The following is an 18854-nucleotide window of genomic DNA, read 5'->3' as shown; positions in this document are numbered from 1 at the left end:
CTCCTGTCGCCCTCCCCTCACACTACACAACTCTCCATATCTCCCCTCCCTTCACCCTATGCCCTCCATCTCCATTCGCCCTTCGTCCTCCATCTCCATTCTCCCTCCACCCCCCATACCCTGCTCAGTTCTCCATGCCACCCCTTCTATTTTCTCTCCCCCACATCTCCCTTCCTCCCCATCTCCACTTTTCTGTCTAGCCCATCTCTGCACCCCTCCACTTCCCTATCTCTGCACCCCCTCTACATCACTCTCCCTCCTCCATCTCCTATACTCTGCTCAGTTCTCCACCCCTCCCCTCTCATCTCCCATCTCACTTCTTCCCCATCATCCCTTCTCCATCTAGCCCATCTCCGTACCCCTCCACCTTGCTACCTCCCCTCTCCTCTCTTCTCCCATATTCTGCTCAGTTCTCCACCCGTCCATCTCCTCTCCGCCAATATCTCCCCATCTCTCTTTCTCCCCTTCTCTGTCTAGCCCATCCCCACACTCCCTCCGCTCCCCTCCATCTCACCCTCCCAGTCTAACTCCCTTCCCTCTTGCTGACCTACCCTCTCCTTCCTCCTCTCCCCTATCACCTCCATCTCCCTTTATCCTTCTGCCACCAAGACTGGGGAAGGTTTGGGAAGGATGCCAGAGGTTTGTGAATGAGGAGAGGTGGAAGTGAAAGACTGTGGGGGTTTGAGGAGGTTGGGGAGAGATGGAGAGGGGTCCAGTTGAGGGGAGTGCATAAGGGAGCCATAGATATTTAGAGGAAGAGTGTGTTGCGGGGGAGAGAAAAGGGGACAAAGGTTGGAAAAGGAAGGGGGGAAGGTGTGTGGAAGAGAGGGGGAAAGGGAGGAGTGTGGAAGAGAGGGGGAAGGGGAGGAGTGTGGAAGAGAGGAGAACGGGAGGAGTGTGGAAGAGAGGGGAACGGGAGGAGTGTGGAAGAGAGGGGAACGGGAGGAATGTGGAAGAGAGGGGAACGGGAGGAGTGTGGAAGAGAGGGGAACGGGAGGAGTGTGGAAGAGAGGGGAACGGGAGGAGTGTGGAAGAGAGGGGAACGGGAGGAGTGTGGATGAGAGGGGAAAGGAGGAGTGTGGAAGAGAGGGGAACGGGAGGAGTGTGGAAGAGAGGGGAACGGGAGGAGTGTGGAAGAGAGGGGAATGGGAGGAGTGTGGAAGAGAGGGGAACGGGAGGAGTGTGGATGAGAGGGGAAAGGAGGAGTGTGGAAGAGAGGGGAACGGGAGGAGTGTGGAAGAGAGGGGAAGGGAGGAGTGTGGAAGAGAGGGGAAGGGAGGAGTGTGGAAGAGAGAGGAATGGGAGGAGTGTGGAAGAGAGAGGAATGGGAGGAGTGTGGAAGAGAGGGGAAAGGAGGAGTGTGGAAGAGAGGGGAACGGGAGGAGTGTGGAAGAGAGGGGAAGGGAGGAGTGTGGAAGAGAGGGGAACGGGAGGAATGTGGAAGAGGGGAACGGGAGGAGTGTGGAAGAGAGTGGAAGAGAGGGGAAGGGAGGAGTGTGGAAGAGAGGGGAAGGGAGAAGTGGGGAGGAGTGTGGAAGAGAGGGAGAGGGGAGGGAGGCGAGGGATGGGTTGTGTAGTGTCTCCCTCGCCCTGCACTCACCGTTGATCACCTCCTGCCGCTTGACCTCGGATTTCCTCAGCCTGAGGAGCTGTTCACCGCTGACCAGCTGCCGCCAGTTGGACGGCTCCGTCTCCAGCGGAGTAACGCGCGGCCCACTGTCCTCAGGCTGGGCAGGCAGAAAGGACGGCTGGCCGTCTGATCCTCCGCTCCCCCCAGGATCAACGCTGTGGGCACATCAAGGGCATTCTGTAAGCACGGGAGGCCAGTGGCAGCAACATACCCAGATGAACGGTGGGTGAGGGGGTGGTGGGGGAGTGCAGGGAGGTGAGAGAGAGAGAGAGAGAGAGACAGACAGACAGACAGTGAGAGGGAAAAGGGAGGGGGAGGAGGCTGGTGGGTGGTGGATGGGGGAGAGGAGGATGGGGGAGAGGAGGATGAGGGGGAGTGTGGGATAGGGAGGGTGAGGGGTGAGGAGGATGAGAGGTGAGCGTAGCAGGGATGGGGTAAAGATTGTGGGATAATGGGTGGAGGGGTGTGGTAAGGTCTGGAGGGGTGGGGTGGTGGAGGGATGGGGTGGAGGGGTGGGGTGGAGTTGTGGAGGAGTGGGGTAAGGGGTAGAGGGGTGGAGTGTTGTGGAGGAGTGGGGTAAGGGGTGGAGAGGTGGGGTAGTGGAGGGGTGTGGTAAGGGGTGGAGGGGTGGGGTAGTGGAGGGGTGTGGTAAGGTCTGGAGGGATGGGGTGGAGGGGTAGGGTGGAGGGGTGGTGGAGTTGTGGAGGAGTGGGGTAAGGGGTGGAGGGTTGGAGGGGTAGGGTGGAGGGGTGGAGTTGTGGAGGAGTGGGGTAAGGGGTGGAGGGGTGGAGTTGTGGAGGAGTGGGGTAAGGGGTGAAGGGGTGGAGTTGTGGAGGAGTGGGGTAAGGGGTAGAGGGGTGAAGTAGTGGAGGGGTGTGGTAAGGGGTGGAGAGGTGGGGTAGTGGAGGGGTGTAGTAAGGGGTGGAGAGGTGGGGTAGTGGAGGGGTGGGGTAAGGGGTGGAGAGGTGGGGTAGTGGAGGGGTGGGGTAAGGGGTGGAGAGGTGGGGTAGTGGAGGGGTGGGGTAAGGGGTGGAGAGGTGGGGTAGTGGAGGGGTGTGGTAAGGTCTGGAGGGGTGGGGTGGAGGGGTAGGGTGGAGGGGTGGAGTTGTGGAGGAGTGGGGTAAGGGGTGGAGGGGTGGAGTTGTGGAGGGGTGTGGTAAGGGGTGGAGAGGTGGGTAGTGGAGGAGTGGGGTAAGGTCTGGAGGGATGGGGTGGAGGGGTAGGGTGGAGGGGTGGAGTTGTGGAGGAGTGGGGTAAGGGGTGGAGGGGTGGAGTTGTGGAGGGGTGTGGTAAGGGGTGGAGAGGTGGGGTAGTGGAGGAGTGGGGTAAGGTCTGGAGGGATGGGGTGGAGGGGTGTGGTAAGGTCTGGAGGGGTGGGGTGGAGGGGTAGGGTGGAGGGGTGGAGTTGTGGAGGGGTGTGGTGAGGGGTGGAGAGGTGGGGTGAAGGGGTAGGGTGGAGGGGTGGAGTGTTGTGGAGGAGTGGAGTAAGGGGTAAGGGGTGGAGGGTTGGAGGGGTAGGGTGGAGGGGTGGAGTTGTGGAGGAGTGGGGTAAGGGGTGGAGGGGTGGAGGAGTGGGGTAAGGGGTGGAGGGGTGGGGTAAGGGGTGGAGGGAGTGAGGATAGGGAGGGGGTAGAGGGTGTGAGACAGGGAAACAGAGTGACAACAAAGAGTGAGGCACTGACAGTGAGGGAATGTATGGGGAGACGGGAGAGATACAGACAGGACAGAGGGGGAGACGTGAGGGTAGAGAGGCCAGGAAACAGCCAGTTGCCGACAACCTTGTGAGTCAAATTGCAAGACAGACGGACGCAGGTGGCTGCTGGGAGGCAGACGGACACAGACGGCGAGCAAACGAGACGGTGTGACACAGCAGTGAGTGGGGAGACAGCTCAGCACAGAGACAGACGTCTGCCCGCCCTGCTCGCACCCTGGCGCCGAGATGCCAATGTTGCCTCCATCCTGTCGCTACCTTAATCCTCTGGAACACACACCCTATTCTCCCTCACTCCCTTCCCCCTTGCATCTTCTCCCAGCTCAGTTCCGCCAAGGGATGTGGGGTAACTCACAGCAGCCATTTAACCCCGCCATCCTCCGTGCCTTTCCCTGGGATGTGGGAGGAAACTGGAGCATCCGGGAAAACCACGGGGTCACCGGGAGAACGTAAGGAGATATGGTGCTTCACCAAAGCCTGTTGCAAATTTCTACGGTGGACAGCATTTTGACTGGCGGCCTGCTACGGCGGTTCCAGTGCACAGGGTGACAAGAGGCTGCAGACGGTGGCAGACTCAATCAGCTCCAACACCGGAACCACCCTCCCCACCATCACGGACACCTTCAACAGGCAGTGCCTTAAGCAGGTGGCGTCCATCACTGAGGGTATCTCTTCACTACCATCGGGGAGGAGGTACAGGAGCCTGAAGACACACATCCAACATTTTAGGAACAGCTTATTCCCCTCCCCCATCAGATTTTAATACAGTCCATGAACACTATCTTGCTATTCCTCTTTTGAACAATTCAGCTATTATTTCAGAACTTGCAGCAATTTGATGTCTTTATTCTGCACTTCTGCCACAAAATGACAAACTTCATGGCATATGTTGGTGACAATGCACCTCATTCGGATCCACGAAGAGAGTGCCTGAGATCGAGATTGAACCTGGGGTCTCTGGATGGTAAAATGAGCAGAGTTCTTCCCACTTTCAGATCTGAGTGACAAGTATAGTTCACAGTACGGAAACAGGCCCGTCGGCCCAGCTTGTCCAAGATTCCCATCCAGCTACTCCTCCTTGCCCATGTTTTCCTATCCATGTACCTGTCCAACACTCTTCTAAGTATTGTAAGTGTACCTGCCTCAACCACTTCCTCTGGCAGCTCATTTCATAGACCCACCATCCTGAGTGTGAAGACGTTTCCTCTCAGGTCCCAAAATATTGACAATTAAGACTTTCACTCAATTGCATTCAATGTCACCAAGACCAGGAAACTGATTGTGGACTTCAGGGAATGGAAGTCAAAAGAACACACACCAGTCCTCATTGAGCGGTCAGCAGTGGAAAGATTGCAGCTTCAGATTGCTGGGTGAAAAAGAGTATGTGCTTTCACTGTATCTATACCCCTCCTGATCTCATATACCCCTATCAGGTCACCCCTCAATCTCCAGGGAATTAAGACCTTGTCGATGCAACCTTCCCTTGTAACTTAGGCTCTCCAAGGCTGGGCAACATCCTCATAAATCTTTCTAGATTAGTAACAATATTGAGGCCCTCCATTGGTTGGGGTTGACCATCGATGTTGTGTCCTATTTGTCCACGTTAGTTTAGTAACACCTTTCCTTATATCAAGGTGGCAGAAATGGTACACGTTTTTCCAAGTGTGGCATCAACAGCGACTCCGATAATGCCCACTGAAGTCCCCTCGCGTAATCTCGCCATCGTGCACTACATTTGGTCGTGCTTTGTAAGGTTCAGCCCATCTCACTATCCGACATCAGCCCAAGAGCCCCGTCTCCCCCTCACCCGACCGGATGCAAATTAAAACAAAGGGAATGCCTCGTACATACACTCACACACATACTCGCAAGACAGGTGGGGGGGGGGCACAATTGAGTAGGGGATCTAAGCCTGCACACATGACAAGGTCCCAGAGCCCCACACTGGCTTCCATGCCCCCACATCCGCCATCTGGATGGGGTGGAGGGTGGGAAGGGTGACTGAGGCCAGTGGGATACCCTGGGAAGGCTCGACGGACATCGTACATGGAAGGACTGGGATTTAGGAGAGGAAGAGGCGGATGGGTTTGGGGACAGGGACACGCGCTACTTGACCCCTGACTGTGCCAAACCCAGTCATCTCCCCCAAAAGTGCTCCCCACCATTGACCTGTTAAAATGTTTATCCATTCTATCACCTTCAACTCTCTTTGCCTTTGATCCCTGTGAAATTCCACCCCCGTAGCCCTCCACATCCTTGACCTGTTGACCCTTAACTATTATCACTCAACTCATCTAACCTTTGAACCCAGTGACTGTCCATGCCTAATACTAACCCTCTATCCCTTGACCTCTTCCCATCACCCATCTGCATCCCTTCCCTCTCCACATTTGAGCCCCACGAACTTCCAAACATCCCCAACGACCCTCCCACATTTAATCGTTGGCCCTCACACATTCTCCCATCAATCTGACACCACAAACTTCTGCTCCCTCCAGTGACCCTCCCCACCCTTGAGCTCTTTCACCACCCATCCCGACCACTTTTGACACCCACTAACCTCCAGAGCCCACAATGACCCACCCCGTCCTAAACACCTGGTCGCCACTCAACCTCGACACGGGTGACACCATACCCTACATCCTCCCAGCAGACCCCCATGCTGACTCCTTCACACTCCCTGTCCCTCCATACCTCCTTAGCACCTGTGACTCACCCTCCTCCCCCGACATCACCCCTGTCCATTTCGTCTCCATCCCCTCCCCACCTCTGAACCTCTGCAAATTCCTGAGTCCATTGACACTTGTTCTTGTCCTGGGATGACCCGCACTCACACTAATTCAGTACCAAGAAGGGCTTAACCACCCATTTACCAGCCCACCCTTGACAATTCCCAACGCACTGATCTTTTTCCACACCCACCATCCTTATCCTCACCCCTGGGTCAACCTTTGATGTTGGCGGGCTCCTCCACAAAATACTGACCTCCTCATTGATCTTTCTGCAACCCTTCCCTGCAAAAGTTTGACCCCTATCACCTTCTCCTCACTCTGCCCACAAACCCACCCTACCCCACCCAAGGGTGCCATGGCACCTACTTCTGACTCTGGAGGTCGGAGGCCCTGGCGGCTGCCTGGACGTCGACGTCACTGCGGGACCGGGGTTGCTTGCCCTTGGTCGTGCCCTTGTGCGATCGCCGGCGGTCACTGTAGGTGCGCAGGCTGGCCGAGCGACCCAGCTTCCCTGACAGTCTTGAGGGAGGTCATTGTGGGGCATGTGGCAGCAGGGAGAGGGAAAAGAGTGGGTCATCTGTGTCGAAGGGCGGGGCATACGTGCCAAGAGGAGGAAGGGAAAGGAGAAAGAGAGAGGGAGAAATTCGGGGAGGGGAAAGGGGTGAGAGAGAGAGAAAGGAGAATAGTGGATGGACAGAGAAAGGGAAAGGGGACAGAGAAAGGGAAAGGGGAAAGAGAAGGGAGAGAGGGGCTGGCGGAGAGTGGAGAAGAGAGAGGGAGCGGGCGGGCGGGGAGAGAGAGAGGGGGAGCGGGCGGGCAGGGAGAGAGAGGGGGGAGCGGGCGGGCAGGGAGAGAGAGGGGGAGCGGGCGGGGAGAGAGAGAGGGGCGAGCGGGCGGGGAGAGAGAGAGGGGCGAGCGGGCGGGGGGAGAGAGAGAGGGGCGAGCGGGCGGGGGGAGAGAGAGAGGGGCGAGCGGGCGGGGGGAGAGAGAGAGGGGCGAGCGGGCGGGGAGAGAGAGGGGCGAGCAGGCGGGGACAGAGAGGGAGCGGGCGCGGGGAGAGAGAGGGAGCGGGCGCGGGGAGAGAGAGGGAGCGGGCGCGGGGAGAGAGAGGGAGCGGGCGCGGGGAGAGAGAGGGAGCGGGCGGGGAGAGAGAGGGAGCGGGCGGGGAGAGAGAGGGAGCGGGCGGGGAGAGAGAGGGAGCGGGCGGGGAGAGAGGGAGCGGACGGGGAGAGAGAGGGAGCGGGCGGGGAGAGAGAGGGAGCGGGCGGGGAGAGAGAGGGAGCGGGCGGGGAGAGAGAGGGAGCGGGCGGGGAGAGAGAGGGAGCGGGCGGGGAGAGAGAGGGAGCGGGCGGGGAGAGAGAGGGAGCGGGCGGGGAGAGAGAGGGAGCGGGCGGGCGGGGGACTGGCAGAGAGAAGGGGTTCGGGGGGTGGGAGAGAGGGGGGCTGTGAGAGAGGGGGTGCTGGGAGAGAGGGGGTGCTGGGAGAGAGGGGGTGCTGGGCAGGGGGAGGGGGCGGGCGGCCGGCCGGCTGGGCAGGGGGAGTGGGTGGCTGGAGAGGGCATGGAGGAGAGAGAGAGTGGACGGGGAAAGGAGGGGTTCAGGTGTGTCGTGTGTCGGGGAGATGACAGGGGGAGACGGGTTGTTGTGGGGTTTGGGAACCGGCAGATCTGGGACTGACGTTGATGGGGTGAGAAAGGTGTAGAGCTCAGGATAGAAAGCAGTTCCGTTTCCAAAAGGGGAGAATTGGAAGGTGCCTGGGCGGGGCGTTAGTTCGAGGGATGGGGGGCGAAGTGGGTGACATCAGGAGGGAGTGGTGGAGTGGGTTATTTCACCTTCACTCCCCACTTCACCTGTCGATGCCTCACTACGTCGGGTGGGGGCGGGGTTTCAGTGTGACGCCACAGACACGCAGAATCTACAACAACTTCACCAACCTGGATTTCCTTCTGCAAATAAATATTGCAATCCATTAATAGGCACCCCAGAGATGGGGGTAAGGAGAAGGGAATGGCAGGTAGTTGTGAAGGGCTTATGAACAAATTAATGGACAGGCCCCTAGCAGAGTGAGGAGAAAGGTGCTCTCAATCCTCCCCTTCCTCGCTGGCTCCTCCATGGAAAAGAATCCTTCAACCCTTACTGGGGGAGCAGATGAGCAGGAGATGGTGATTCAGTTCATTCCTAAAGCCCTGGGACGGGTAGGGGGTTGGGGGTGGCAAGGTGAGAGTACACCATGAAGGCCGGTTTGTTACCGCTTGGCTCTGAATGTGACAGTGAGTGAGTGAGCGAGTATGTGAGAGTGAGTGAGCATGAGTGAGTGAGTATGAGAGAGTGAGTGAGTATGACAGAGTGAGTGAGTGAGCATGAGAGAGTGAGCATGTGAGAGTGAGTGAGTATGAGAGAGTGAGTATGTGAGACTGAGCATGAGAGAGTGAGTGAGCATGTGAGTGAGTATGAGAGAGTGAGTGAGCATGAGAGAGTGAGTGAGCATGTGAGAGTGAGTGAGTATGAGAGTATGAGAGAGTGAGTATGTGAGAGTGAGTGAGTGAGTATGTGAGAGTATGAGAGAGTGAGCATGAGAGTGAGTGAGTATGAGAGACAGTGAGTATGTGAGACAGTGAGCATGTGAGAGTGAGTATGAGAGTGAGAGTATGTGAGACAGTGAGTATGAGAGAGTATGAGAGACAGTGAGTATATGAGGCAGTGAGTATGAGAGACAGTATGTGAGAGTGAGTGAGTATGAGAGAGTATGTGAGAGTGAGTGAGTGAGTATGTGAGAGTGAGTATGAGAGTGAGTATGAGAGAGTGACTGAGTATGAGAGTGAGTGAGTATGTGAGAGTGAGTGAGCATGTGAGAGTGAGTATGAGAGAGTGAGTGAGTATGAGAGACAGTGAGTATGAGAGACAGTGAGTATGAGAGAGTGAGTATGTGAGAGTGAGTATGTGAGAGTGAGTATGAGAGTGAGTATGTGAGAGTGAGTATGAGAGAGTGAGTGAGTATGAGAGAGTGAGTATGAGAGAATGAGTATGTGAGAGTGAGTGAGTATGAGAGAGTGAGTGAGTATGAGAGAGTGAGTGAGTGAGAGTGAGTGACTGAGTGAGTGCACATGCGTAACAGCAATCGTGGGCCTGTGTGAGCAGGTGCCAATAGATGTGCATGAGAGATTGTGCATGTGAGTGTGACAGTCTTTATGAGTGAATTAATGTGAGTGTGAGTGGGTGAGGGTGAGAGTGACGGTAATTGTATGTGAATGACCTGTACATACACCCAGACTCTCTTTCACACACACACACACACACACACACAGATTCTCTCTCTTACACACCCATCATCTCTCACTAAGAAACACAGCAACTCTCTCTCACACACACAGTCATTCAGCAAACTTCATACTCTCATCTACACAAAATACACCACTTTCTATACACGTCCACTTGCTTGTGAACTGTCACCCACTGTCACACACACACTTGCTGAGACACATACAGTCCCCCCTCCCACCATATACAGCCAAATCATCTTGGTCTCTCTCTTATACACATACACACACTCACTCAGTATCTCTCTCTTACACACACATCATCTTTCACACAAAAACACAGCGACTGTCAGAATCATTTAGCAAATCTCACGCTCTCATCCACAGACACCTCGCCACTGTCTGTACACACCCGCTCATCCCAGCATTTGTGAATCGTCCACACTCTCGCTCATTCTCTGGTGAACAAAATAAAAGTACAGAGAACAAAAACCTATTCAGAGCTAATGGAAAGAAGGAACGTATTATTAGTACAAAACTGAAAAGGCACTTCGAATCATGATGTCTACATTAATCCCTTCTGCCTACACCATGTCTACATTCCTCCATTCTCTGCACATCCATGTTCGTATCCAAGAGCCTCTTAAATACCCCTATCCTATCTGCCTCCATTACTATTTCTGGCAGCACATTCCAAGCACGTAGTACTCTGTGTACGAACACTTGCCCTGCACTTCTCCATGGAATATCTCCCTCACCCTCTAATATCAGACATTTTGGCCTTAGGGTAAAAGATACTGGAAGTCTTCTCCATCTATTCTCATAATCTTACAAATCTTCATCAGGTCTTCCCTCAGCCTCCCCTGCTCCAGAGAAACAACCCAAGCTTGTCCTTATACCGCAGCTCAGTCCCATGTTAAGGAAGAAAGTCAGAGGAGAATGGCTGGACTGGTTAAATGTGACGCGTTCTGCCTGACCAGCTGAGTTCTTCCAGCAGTTTATATGTGTTGCACTGGATTTCCAGCACCTGCAGAATCTCTTGAGTTACAGAAACAAGCATTCCCTTCCATAGATGCTGCCTGACCTGCCGAGTTCCTTCAACATTTTGTGTGTGTGTGTGTGTGTGTGTGTGTGTGTGTGTGTGTTGCCCTGGATAAGCACCAAGATCCAGAAATGTTAAACTACGCAGGCATATTTGCACCAAAGATGCTCACCTCCCCTCCGGCCCCCCTGCCCTGCCTTGTACACTCACATCTGGGCTTTTGCACACACACACCCAACTCCAGCACACGGACATCCTCCAAACATGCCGTTGTTCCCTGTCACCATCCACATATTCAATCACACGCGCACGCACTTGAGAGAGCTCGGTTTCCGAGGCACCTTCCCAGCACACGAGTACAGTTTTGCAAAGTGCAAACGGACTCTTGCCCTGGAAGGGGAGAGGTGTCTCATGAAGAATTTCGCTCTGCCCCACACCCCATCCATCTAGCAGAACAGCTCCAAACCCTCCCATCTCCCAGACTCATTTTGTCAACAGTGGGGCAGCCCCTACACTCTAGAACAAGTTCCCTGCTCCAGGGAGGGGCACGTGCTCCTGAGGTTTGAAGCCAATCAGCCAGCAGCCAGCATTACCCCTCGCTGAATTCTCATGCCCCACACTCTAAACCAAAGAAGAGGGTTCTAACTGGGATGGAGTAAGGGAGGTGGGTGACAAATAGTGTTTGGGAGGAAGGGTGTGGAGGGAGGGTCCTTGGCCCCCTGACACACACACACTGACATGCACTGAGGGATGGGTCAATCACTCTCTCTCTCACATACACACAAACACTGGGGGACGGGGGTCTCTCTCTCTCTCTCACACACACACACACACACACACACACACACACACACACACAGACCCTCACTGGGGGACGGGGGTCTCTCTCTCTCTCACACACACACACACACACACACACACACTGACCCTCACTGGGGGACGGGATCTCTCTCTTTCTCTCTCACACACACTGACCTTCACTGGGGGAGGGGGTCTCTCTCTCTCTCTCACACACAAACACACAGACCCTCACTGGGGGAAGGGGTTCTCTTTCTCTCTCACACACACACACTGACCCTCACTGGGGGACGGGGGTCTCTCTCTCTCACACACACACTCTCACTGGGGGATGGGGTTCTCTTTGTCTCTCTCTCACACACACACTGACCCTCACTGGGGGATGGTGATATCTCTCTCTCTCTCTCACACACACACACTGACTCTCACTGTGGGACGGGTTTCTCTCTCTCACACACACATTGACCCTCACTGGGGGACGGGGGTTTCTCTCTCTCTCACACACACACTGACTCTCACTGTGGGACGGGTTTCTCTCTCTCTCACACACACACTGACCCTCACTGGGGGACGGGGGTTTCTCTCTCTCACACACACACTGACTCTCACTGTGGGACGGGTTTCTCTCTCTCTCACACACACTGACTCTCACTGGGGGATGGGGACTCTCTCTCTCACACACACTGACCCTCACTGTGTGATGGGGGGGCTCCCTCTCTCTCTCACACACATACTGACCCTCACTGGGGGATGGGGGGGGGGGCTCTCTCTCCCTCTCTCTCACACACACACTGACCCTCACTGGGGGACGGGGGTCTCTCTCTCTCTCTCTCACACACAGACACACACACACCTACCATCACTAGAAGACAGGTCACATACACACACACACACACCCTCACTGGAGGATGGGAGTCTCCCTCTCTCTCACACAAACCCTCACTGGAGGACAGGGCAGATCTCTCTCTCACACACACACACACACACACACACAACTGGAGGGCAGGTCAGACACACACACACTCACTGGAGGGCAGGTCACACACACACATACTCACTCTGACCCTCACTGTCACACCCACACACCCAACCCCCCCGCGCAGTCAGCAAAGCGAGGCACTGCACAGGAAGCTCGCACAGCGGCAGGAGGTAGGCCAGCCATGGGCAAGGGCGGAGGGGGGGGTGTGATGAGGAGGTGTATGCAGGTAGACAGCAGATGGATGGTAACGGGGAGGGGGATTTGGTCTATGCCAGTGGATGGTGAGGGTGTGTATATAAGGACAGAGGTGAGCCAAAAACAGGCATGCATGTCAGGGGGGAGAGATTTGGAGGGAGGGGAAGTCTTAGGGTGGCAGACGGGGTAGACACAGTCATGAGAGGGGAATGCCTCTAAAGGAAGGATGTCTGTAACATGGGAAGGGGTGTTGTGTTGGAAAGGGGGGAGTGGGTATGTTTTGGAGAGGGGTAGGTTTAGGAGAGGGTGTAAGTTTCGGAGGGAGGGGGGATAGCCACAGAGGGAGAAAAGGTGTCTTTGGCCAGGAAATTCAGGGGATGCGGGCAAGATGCACGTAGGGAAATATGGGGGCCATAGAAAGTTGAGTCACGAGAGAGGAAGGGCGTGTCCCAGGAGATGTGAGGGTAAGGTTTCCTCTCGGCCCCCCCTCCTCCTCCACCCACAGAACCAGGTCAGTCTGAAACATTGGCAGAATCTGAAGGCAGAAAGCAGCACAGAGAGCACCAACCCCCACTCCCCCCCACCCCACCCGCCACCATCGGGTCCCAATCCTACCCCACCGATTGCCCCTGCACACTCCGGCTCTCCAGCCCAGTCTCCCTTCCCCATTGGCTCAGCTACCTCCCCATCCGCATCAACTTGGGGCCCCCTTACCAACACCCCCAGCCGCTCTCAGCGCCTGGGCACAGGCTGCCTGACAGCCCCTCCCCGCTCCCCCACCAGACACACCTCAGCGGTGGGTGGGAGGGGATGCACTCCTCCACCCCACCCGGTGAAACACAGCTTCCAGATGGTGGCTAAGATTTGCAGCCTCCAGGATGACCCCTACACTGGGGCGCAGGGTGGGCTTGTCCCTCCATTCCTTCTCCCTCACTTTCTCTACACTCTTTCACTCCATATTCTCCCACTCTCTCACAGTACACCTCTCCCCATCTCTCTCAATAACCTCTCCTCTCAAAAATTCCCTCTCCTTCTCACTCTCAATATCCTTCTCTCCACTTGGTTTCTCTCAAAATCTCTCCTGCTTGCGTTTTTTTCGGCTTCCTCTTTCACCTTTTCTCATTCTTTCTCTCTCCCTCCCTTCCCCCCTTTAACTCTACCCTTTTCTGTCTCTGTCTCCCTTACTTTCTCTATCTCTTGTTCCCTCTCTCTCCTCTTTCCCCCACCTTCTCCCTCTCTTCCCCCTCCTGAACACCCTCTCTTTCTCCCTCCCTTGCCCACCTCTCCCACACTCTACACCAGCAGACTGCCCAGACAACACTAGGCTGCAACATGGTGACACGATATACTGCATACAGAGCGAGCGCAGACACACGGAGAGCGACAGACCTTCATGGACAGATGGCAGGGGAGCCGTCAACAGAGGAGCACTGGTGACGACGGACACGAGAATCACGGAGAGGGCAAGGCATAAGCAGCAAGGGCGTGGTATGAGACAGGACTGGGAAGGTGATGTTAGAAGGGACAGGGAGAGGGGGTGGGGATTATAGGGGTGGGTTTACGGGGAGGGGGGGTCGTAGGGGAGAGGTGTCTAGGAATGGGGGTCGTGGAGGGGGGATGGGGGGATGGGGTGGAGGGGGACTGGGGTGGAGTGGGGGATGGGATGGAGGGGGGACTGGGGTGGAGGAGGGGTCGGGGTGGAGGAGGGGTCGGGGTGGAGGGGGCTCAAGGAGAGGAAAGAATAGGGGAGGGGAGCATGCGACTGAGGTGGAGATTGATCGAGGAGTGGTAAGGGCTTTCAGCAAGGCAAGCAGTGGCTGGAACGTACTAGTGGACTGGAATGAACAGCGCTTGGACTGACCTCTCGCTCTCGGTGCCGTCTTCGGCTCCACCATCGCCACTGGGAAGTTGCTCTCCTGCTGATCCACCTCTCTGGCTGCTCTCCCCTGAGTCCCGAAAGGACTGGTTGTCGTTCTGAGTTCGGCTGGTGCCGGAGGTGTTAACTGCGAGAGGGACATTGACAGAGACACAGAGAGAGAGAGAGAGAGACAGAGACAGAGAGAGAGACACAGAGACAGAGACAGAGAGAGAGAGAGAGAGAGAGAGATTAGTGCAGTAAAGACAGAAATGGCTTGTTTCTATCTCCCAGTAACCCCTCTCCCCAGTGCCGTGTCACTGACTATATCCCCACTGACATTAATCCATTACTTGCTTACTCCGTCCCTGAGTGACCCCTCTCCCCGTGTGCCCTGTGGCAATGACTGCATCCCCACTGGCATTAATCCAGCTCTCTTACAGTTCCTCAAAAACCCCTCTCCCTCAGCGCCATGTCACTGAATCATATCCCCAATGACGTTAATCCAGCTCCCTCATGCATCCCAACATCCCCTCTCCCCAGTACCGAGTCACTGACTATATCCACACTGATGTAAATCCAGCTCCCTCACACTGTCCGTCAGTGACCCCTCTCCCCCAGCCCCCTGTGTCACTGACTGTATCCTCAATGACATTAATTCAGCTCCCTTACTCCATCCCTTAGTAACTCTTCTCCCCAGTGCCCTGTTCACTAACTGTATCCCTATTGTTGTGTTGGTTTATTATTGTCACATGTACCAAGGTTCAGTGAAAAGTTCATCTTGCATACTATTCAGATCATTGAGGTAGTACATTGGGGTAAAATAAGGGAAAACGGTAACAGAATGCAGAGTGAAGTGTATCAGCTATAGATAAAGTGTAGTGCAGATAAACAGAAAGGTGCAAGATCACAATGAGGTAGGGTCTGAAATCAAGGGTGCATTTTATCGTACTGGTGGACTGTTCAATATCCTGTAACAGTGGGGTAGAACTGTCCTTGAGCCTGGTGGGATGTGCTTTCAGGCTTCTGTACCTTCTGACTGATTGGGGGGGCGGGGGGGGAGAAGAGATAATGTCCGGGACAGGTAGGGTCTTTTATTATGCTGGCTGCTTTACTGAGGTAGTGAGAAATGTTGACAGAGCCCATGGAGGGGAGGCTGCTTTCTGTAATACACTGACCTGAGTCCACAACTCTCAGACAGAAATGCCCTCTACGGGGCAATGATAAAAATTGGTAAGGGTGGGCAAGCACATGCCAAATTTCATTAGCCTTCCGAGGAAGTAGAGGTATTGATGAGCTTTGATGGCCATGATGTCCGTGCGTGGTTGGACCTGGATAGGCTAATGGTGACTGATGTTCACCTTACGAACCTGAAGCTCTCAACCTCAACACTAATGCTGTAGACAGGAGCATGCGCACCACCCCTCTCCCTTCCTAAAGTCAATGCACAGCTCTTTTGTTGACATTGAGGGGAAGTTTGTTGTCATGACATGTTACTCATCACTATCAGAGACGTGATATCGCTTGTAGAAGAAGTTCGAGCCGCATCTGGCTGATCTATTTTGTGCACTTCTGATCGATCCGTTATAGTAAGGGTGTGGTTAGAGTGGAGAGGAGTTTCCCCAGGATGTTGCCTGGATTGGAAGATGTTAGTTACAGGGACAGACTGCCTTCCCTGGAGTGAAGGAGACTGACGAAGTGACCTGATAGAGTCCTACAGCACAGGGATATACCCTGGGTAACCAGGACTAGCTGTGATTGGAACATTGGTCAGCATGGGCCAGAGGCCGTGTGGCTCCCAAGGACAGGGTCCCAATACCCGAGCGGCTAGTGTAAAGTTCAAAGTGTCCTGACTGGTTACATCACAATTTGAATGCAAGAAGCTCAGAGAGCTGTGGACTCAACTCACCATCAGTAGTATCTACAGGAGCTGCTGCCTCAAGAAGGCAAAAAGTTTCAAAGTAAGGTTACTATCAAAGTGCGTACATGCCATCATATGCTACCCTGAGGTTCCAGAACATGAGTTGTAGAGCTCTTGAAAGTGAGTCAATAGGCTGTGTTCAGTGATCAGTTTAGAGTTGAGGTGAGTGAAGTTATCCGCTCTGGTTCAGGAGCCTAATGGTTAAAGAGCGATAACTGTAATAAACTGAACCTGCTGGTGTGGGATCTAAGGCTCTTGTACGTCTTTCCTGACGGCAGCAGTGAGAAGACAGCCTGGCCAGGATGGTGGAAGTCGTTGACGGTGGATGTACTGCTTTCCTGTGGTAGCACTCATTGTGGATGTGCTCAATGGCGGGGAGGGCTTTTCCTGTAATGGACTGGGTTGTATCCACTACTTTTTGTCAGTTTTTTCCATTCTTGGACATTGGTGTTTCAATACTAGACCATGATGCAACCAGTCAGGATACTCTCCATTGTGCACCTATAGAAGTTTGTCAAAGATTTAGATGACATGCCAATCTTAAAGGAAAGGAGAGGTGCTGCCATACTTTCTTTGAAATGGCACTAATTGGTCTCAGGACAAATCTTCTCATGTGATAAAGCCCAAAAATTTAAAGTCACTGACCCTCTCCACATTCACACTTTAATCGAATTTCATACTTACACTTTCAATTTCAACTTTACACTTTAATTTTGTTCTTCCCCTTTATTCTGCACTCTGTATTGATTTCCCTTGTTACCTCAACACACCGTGTAATGATTTGATCTCCCAGTGCCTTGCCAGGGAGAAGAAAGCATGGCACATCGAACCCTGACTTCAGCCTTCCTCCTCTTAGTAACAAAGGGAGTCTCATTTTCCAATCTTCCAGTACCTTCCTTGGAATTTACCAAGTTAGGAAAAAGTTCAGCCAATGTGTCTACTACAGTTTCTACCACGCTGTTATAGGACCATCGTACGGCTCCTTAATACGACAAGTAGGACACTTGACCTCACAGTCCCCTCGTTACGATCTTGCACCTTATTGTCTGCCTGCACTGTACTTTCTCTTTAGCTGTTATACTTCACTCTGCATTGTTATTGTTTTACTTTGTTCTACCTTGATGCACTGTGTAATGATCTGATCGGTATTTAAGACAATCTTTTCATTGTACCTCAGTACACCTGACAATAAACCAATTACGGTTCTGAAGCAGGTCAGAAACCACGTACCTGACTCTCCCTCGACATCATCCCTTGACGGGACACTTGCCGGTGCCAACGTCCCTGCTGCCTCCGAACCATCCACACTCGCCTTGTGCTTCCCGACCAGGCTGTCCGACTGAAACCGCGAAGCGAGGCTGGAGTTCTTCCTGTCGATGGCCAGCTTGACTGCAGAGAACAAGGAGGAGACGACAAGGGCCGTGATTGTGGCAACTCCAAAGGCAAAAGGCCAACCCCCTGCCCCTTCCCCAAAAACCTCCGCCGGCCACCTCAGGACTTTGGGGAATGCATTCACAGCATGCAACAGCCTTGGGGTAAGGGTGGGAGAAATAATGATCGATGATCATGCACTAAAACCGACCACCTTCGTTAATGATTCGTCATTAGTAAGGGAAGGGTCACCAGGGCAGCAAGGAGATGCATTGGCAGGGAGCCAGTCACTTGCACCCACCTCTAAAAAACACATTCTGGCAACTTCCGGGGCTAGGGGAAGGGAGACGTTGAGTAGGATGGGGGAAAAGGGAGAGGAGAAAAGTTGAAGGCAAGGGCCTGTGTCCAATAGCAGTAGATCGAAAATAGTTGTTCAAACTTGAATCTCACCCTCCCTTTACACCTTCTGCTATTGAGTGTCCCAATGATCCTTCCCCAAACTTTCTCCCACAGGGCTGGGTGTGCTCGAGAGGAGAAGGCAAGGACACTACTGGTTCTAGCAGAACCTGAAATGGCGACGGAGGAGCAGCACAGGAGTGAGGGAGATCGGCTTGTCAAGTAGTGTTGCAACAGCAGGCTTGCGTTCAACGTCACAAGACCAAGGACCTCAGGAAGCTGAAGTCGAGAGAACACACACCAGTCATTGAGAGGCATGATGTGCTGAGCAGTTGCCGTACGAAGTCGTGATGCATTTGGATAGGATGCTTTCTGAAATTCATCTGTTAAAAACCGGCAAGTGCTGATGGAGATATGCTGAATTTCCTCAGCCTCCTGAGGAAGTAGAGGCACTGGTGAGCTGTCTTGATTGTGAGGTAAAAGACAATAGACAACAGACAATAGGTGCAGGAGTAGGCCATTCAGCCCTTCAAGCCAGCACCACCATTCACTGTGATCATGAGGTCTATGTGCTTGGACCAGGACAGGCTATTGCTGATGTTTGCTCCCAGGAATCTGACGCTCTCAAACCTCTTGGCACCACTAAGCGTAGCTGAAGAGGTTGCTTCATATAGCGGGGAAAGTCTCAGACCAGACTCCAAATAGGAGGGCTTTCCTCCAGAATAGAGATGAAGAGGAACTTCTTTAGCTGGAGGGTGGTTGCTCTGTGCAATTCACTGTCAGGTGGCTGTGGAGATCAAGTCATTGGGTCGATTTAAAGCAGAGGTTGACAGGGGTATTCCAGAAGTCAGCTGAAGGTGGGGAAAAGCAGGAGAGTGGCAGCAAGGGAAAATAAATCAGCCATGATGGCAGAACACTCCTGATGGGCCAAATGGTCTGTTTCTCTCCTATGTCATATAGAACATGCT

At 54.0% G+C, this 18854-nt stretch overlaps 1 protein-coding gene across 5 annotated transcripts in view; it reads right to left on the bottom strand.

Moving 5' to 3' along the window:
* arhgef1 (Rho guanine nucleotide exchange factor (GEF) 1) overlaps nucleotides 1–18854 on the bottom strand; it is a 129918-nt gene that overhangs the window by 26319 nt on the left and 84745 nt on the right. For 3 of the 5 annotated variants that reach the window (XM_072266262.1, XM_072266265.1, XM_072266263.1), the window contains 5 exons: nucleotides 17350–17508; nucleotides 14205–14346; nucleotides 8007–8018; nucleotides 6440–6592; nucleotides 1601–1785 (listed from right to left, as the gene is read on the bottom strand). In XM_072266262.1, the coding sequence (XP_072122363.1) occupies nucleotides 1601–1785; nucleotides 6440–6592; nucleotides 8007–8018; nucleotides 14205–14346; nucleotides 17350–17508 (651 nt within the window). The remainder of the gene's footprint in view (nucleotides 1–1600; nucleotides 1786–6439; nucleotides 6593–8006; nucleotides 8019–14204; nucleotides 14347–17349; nucleotides 17509–18854) is intronic. The other 2 variants (XM_072266264.1, XM_072266266.1) reach the window with 2 other exon arrangements.

Source organism: Mobula birostris, chromosome 8 (genome assembly GCF_030028105.1).
Source record: "Mobula birostris isolate sMobBir1 chromosome 8, sMobBir1.hap1, whole genome shotgun sequence".
In the NCBI taxonomy this organism is placed as follows: domain Eukaryota; kingdom Metazoa; phylum Chordata; class Chondrichthyes; order Myliobatiformes; family Myliobatidae; genus Mobula; species Mobula birostris.
This window is presented reverse-complemented; position numbering and strand designations above follow the sequence as displayed.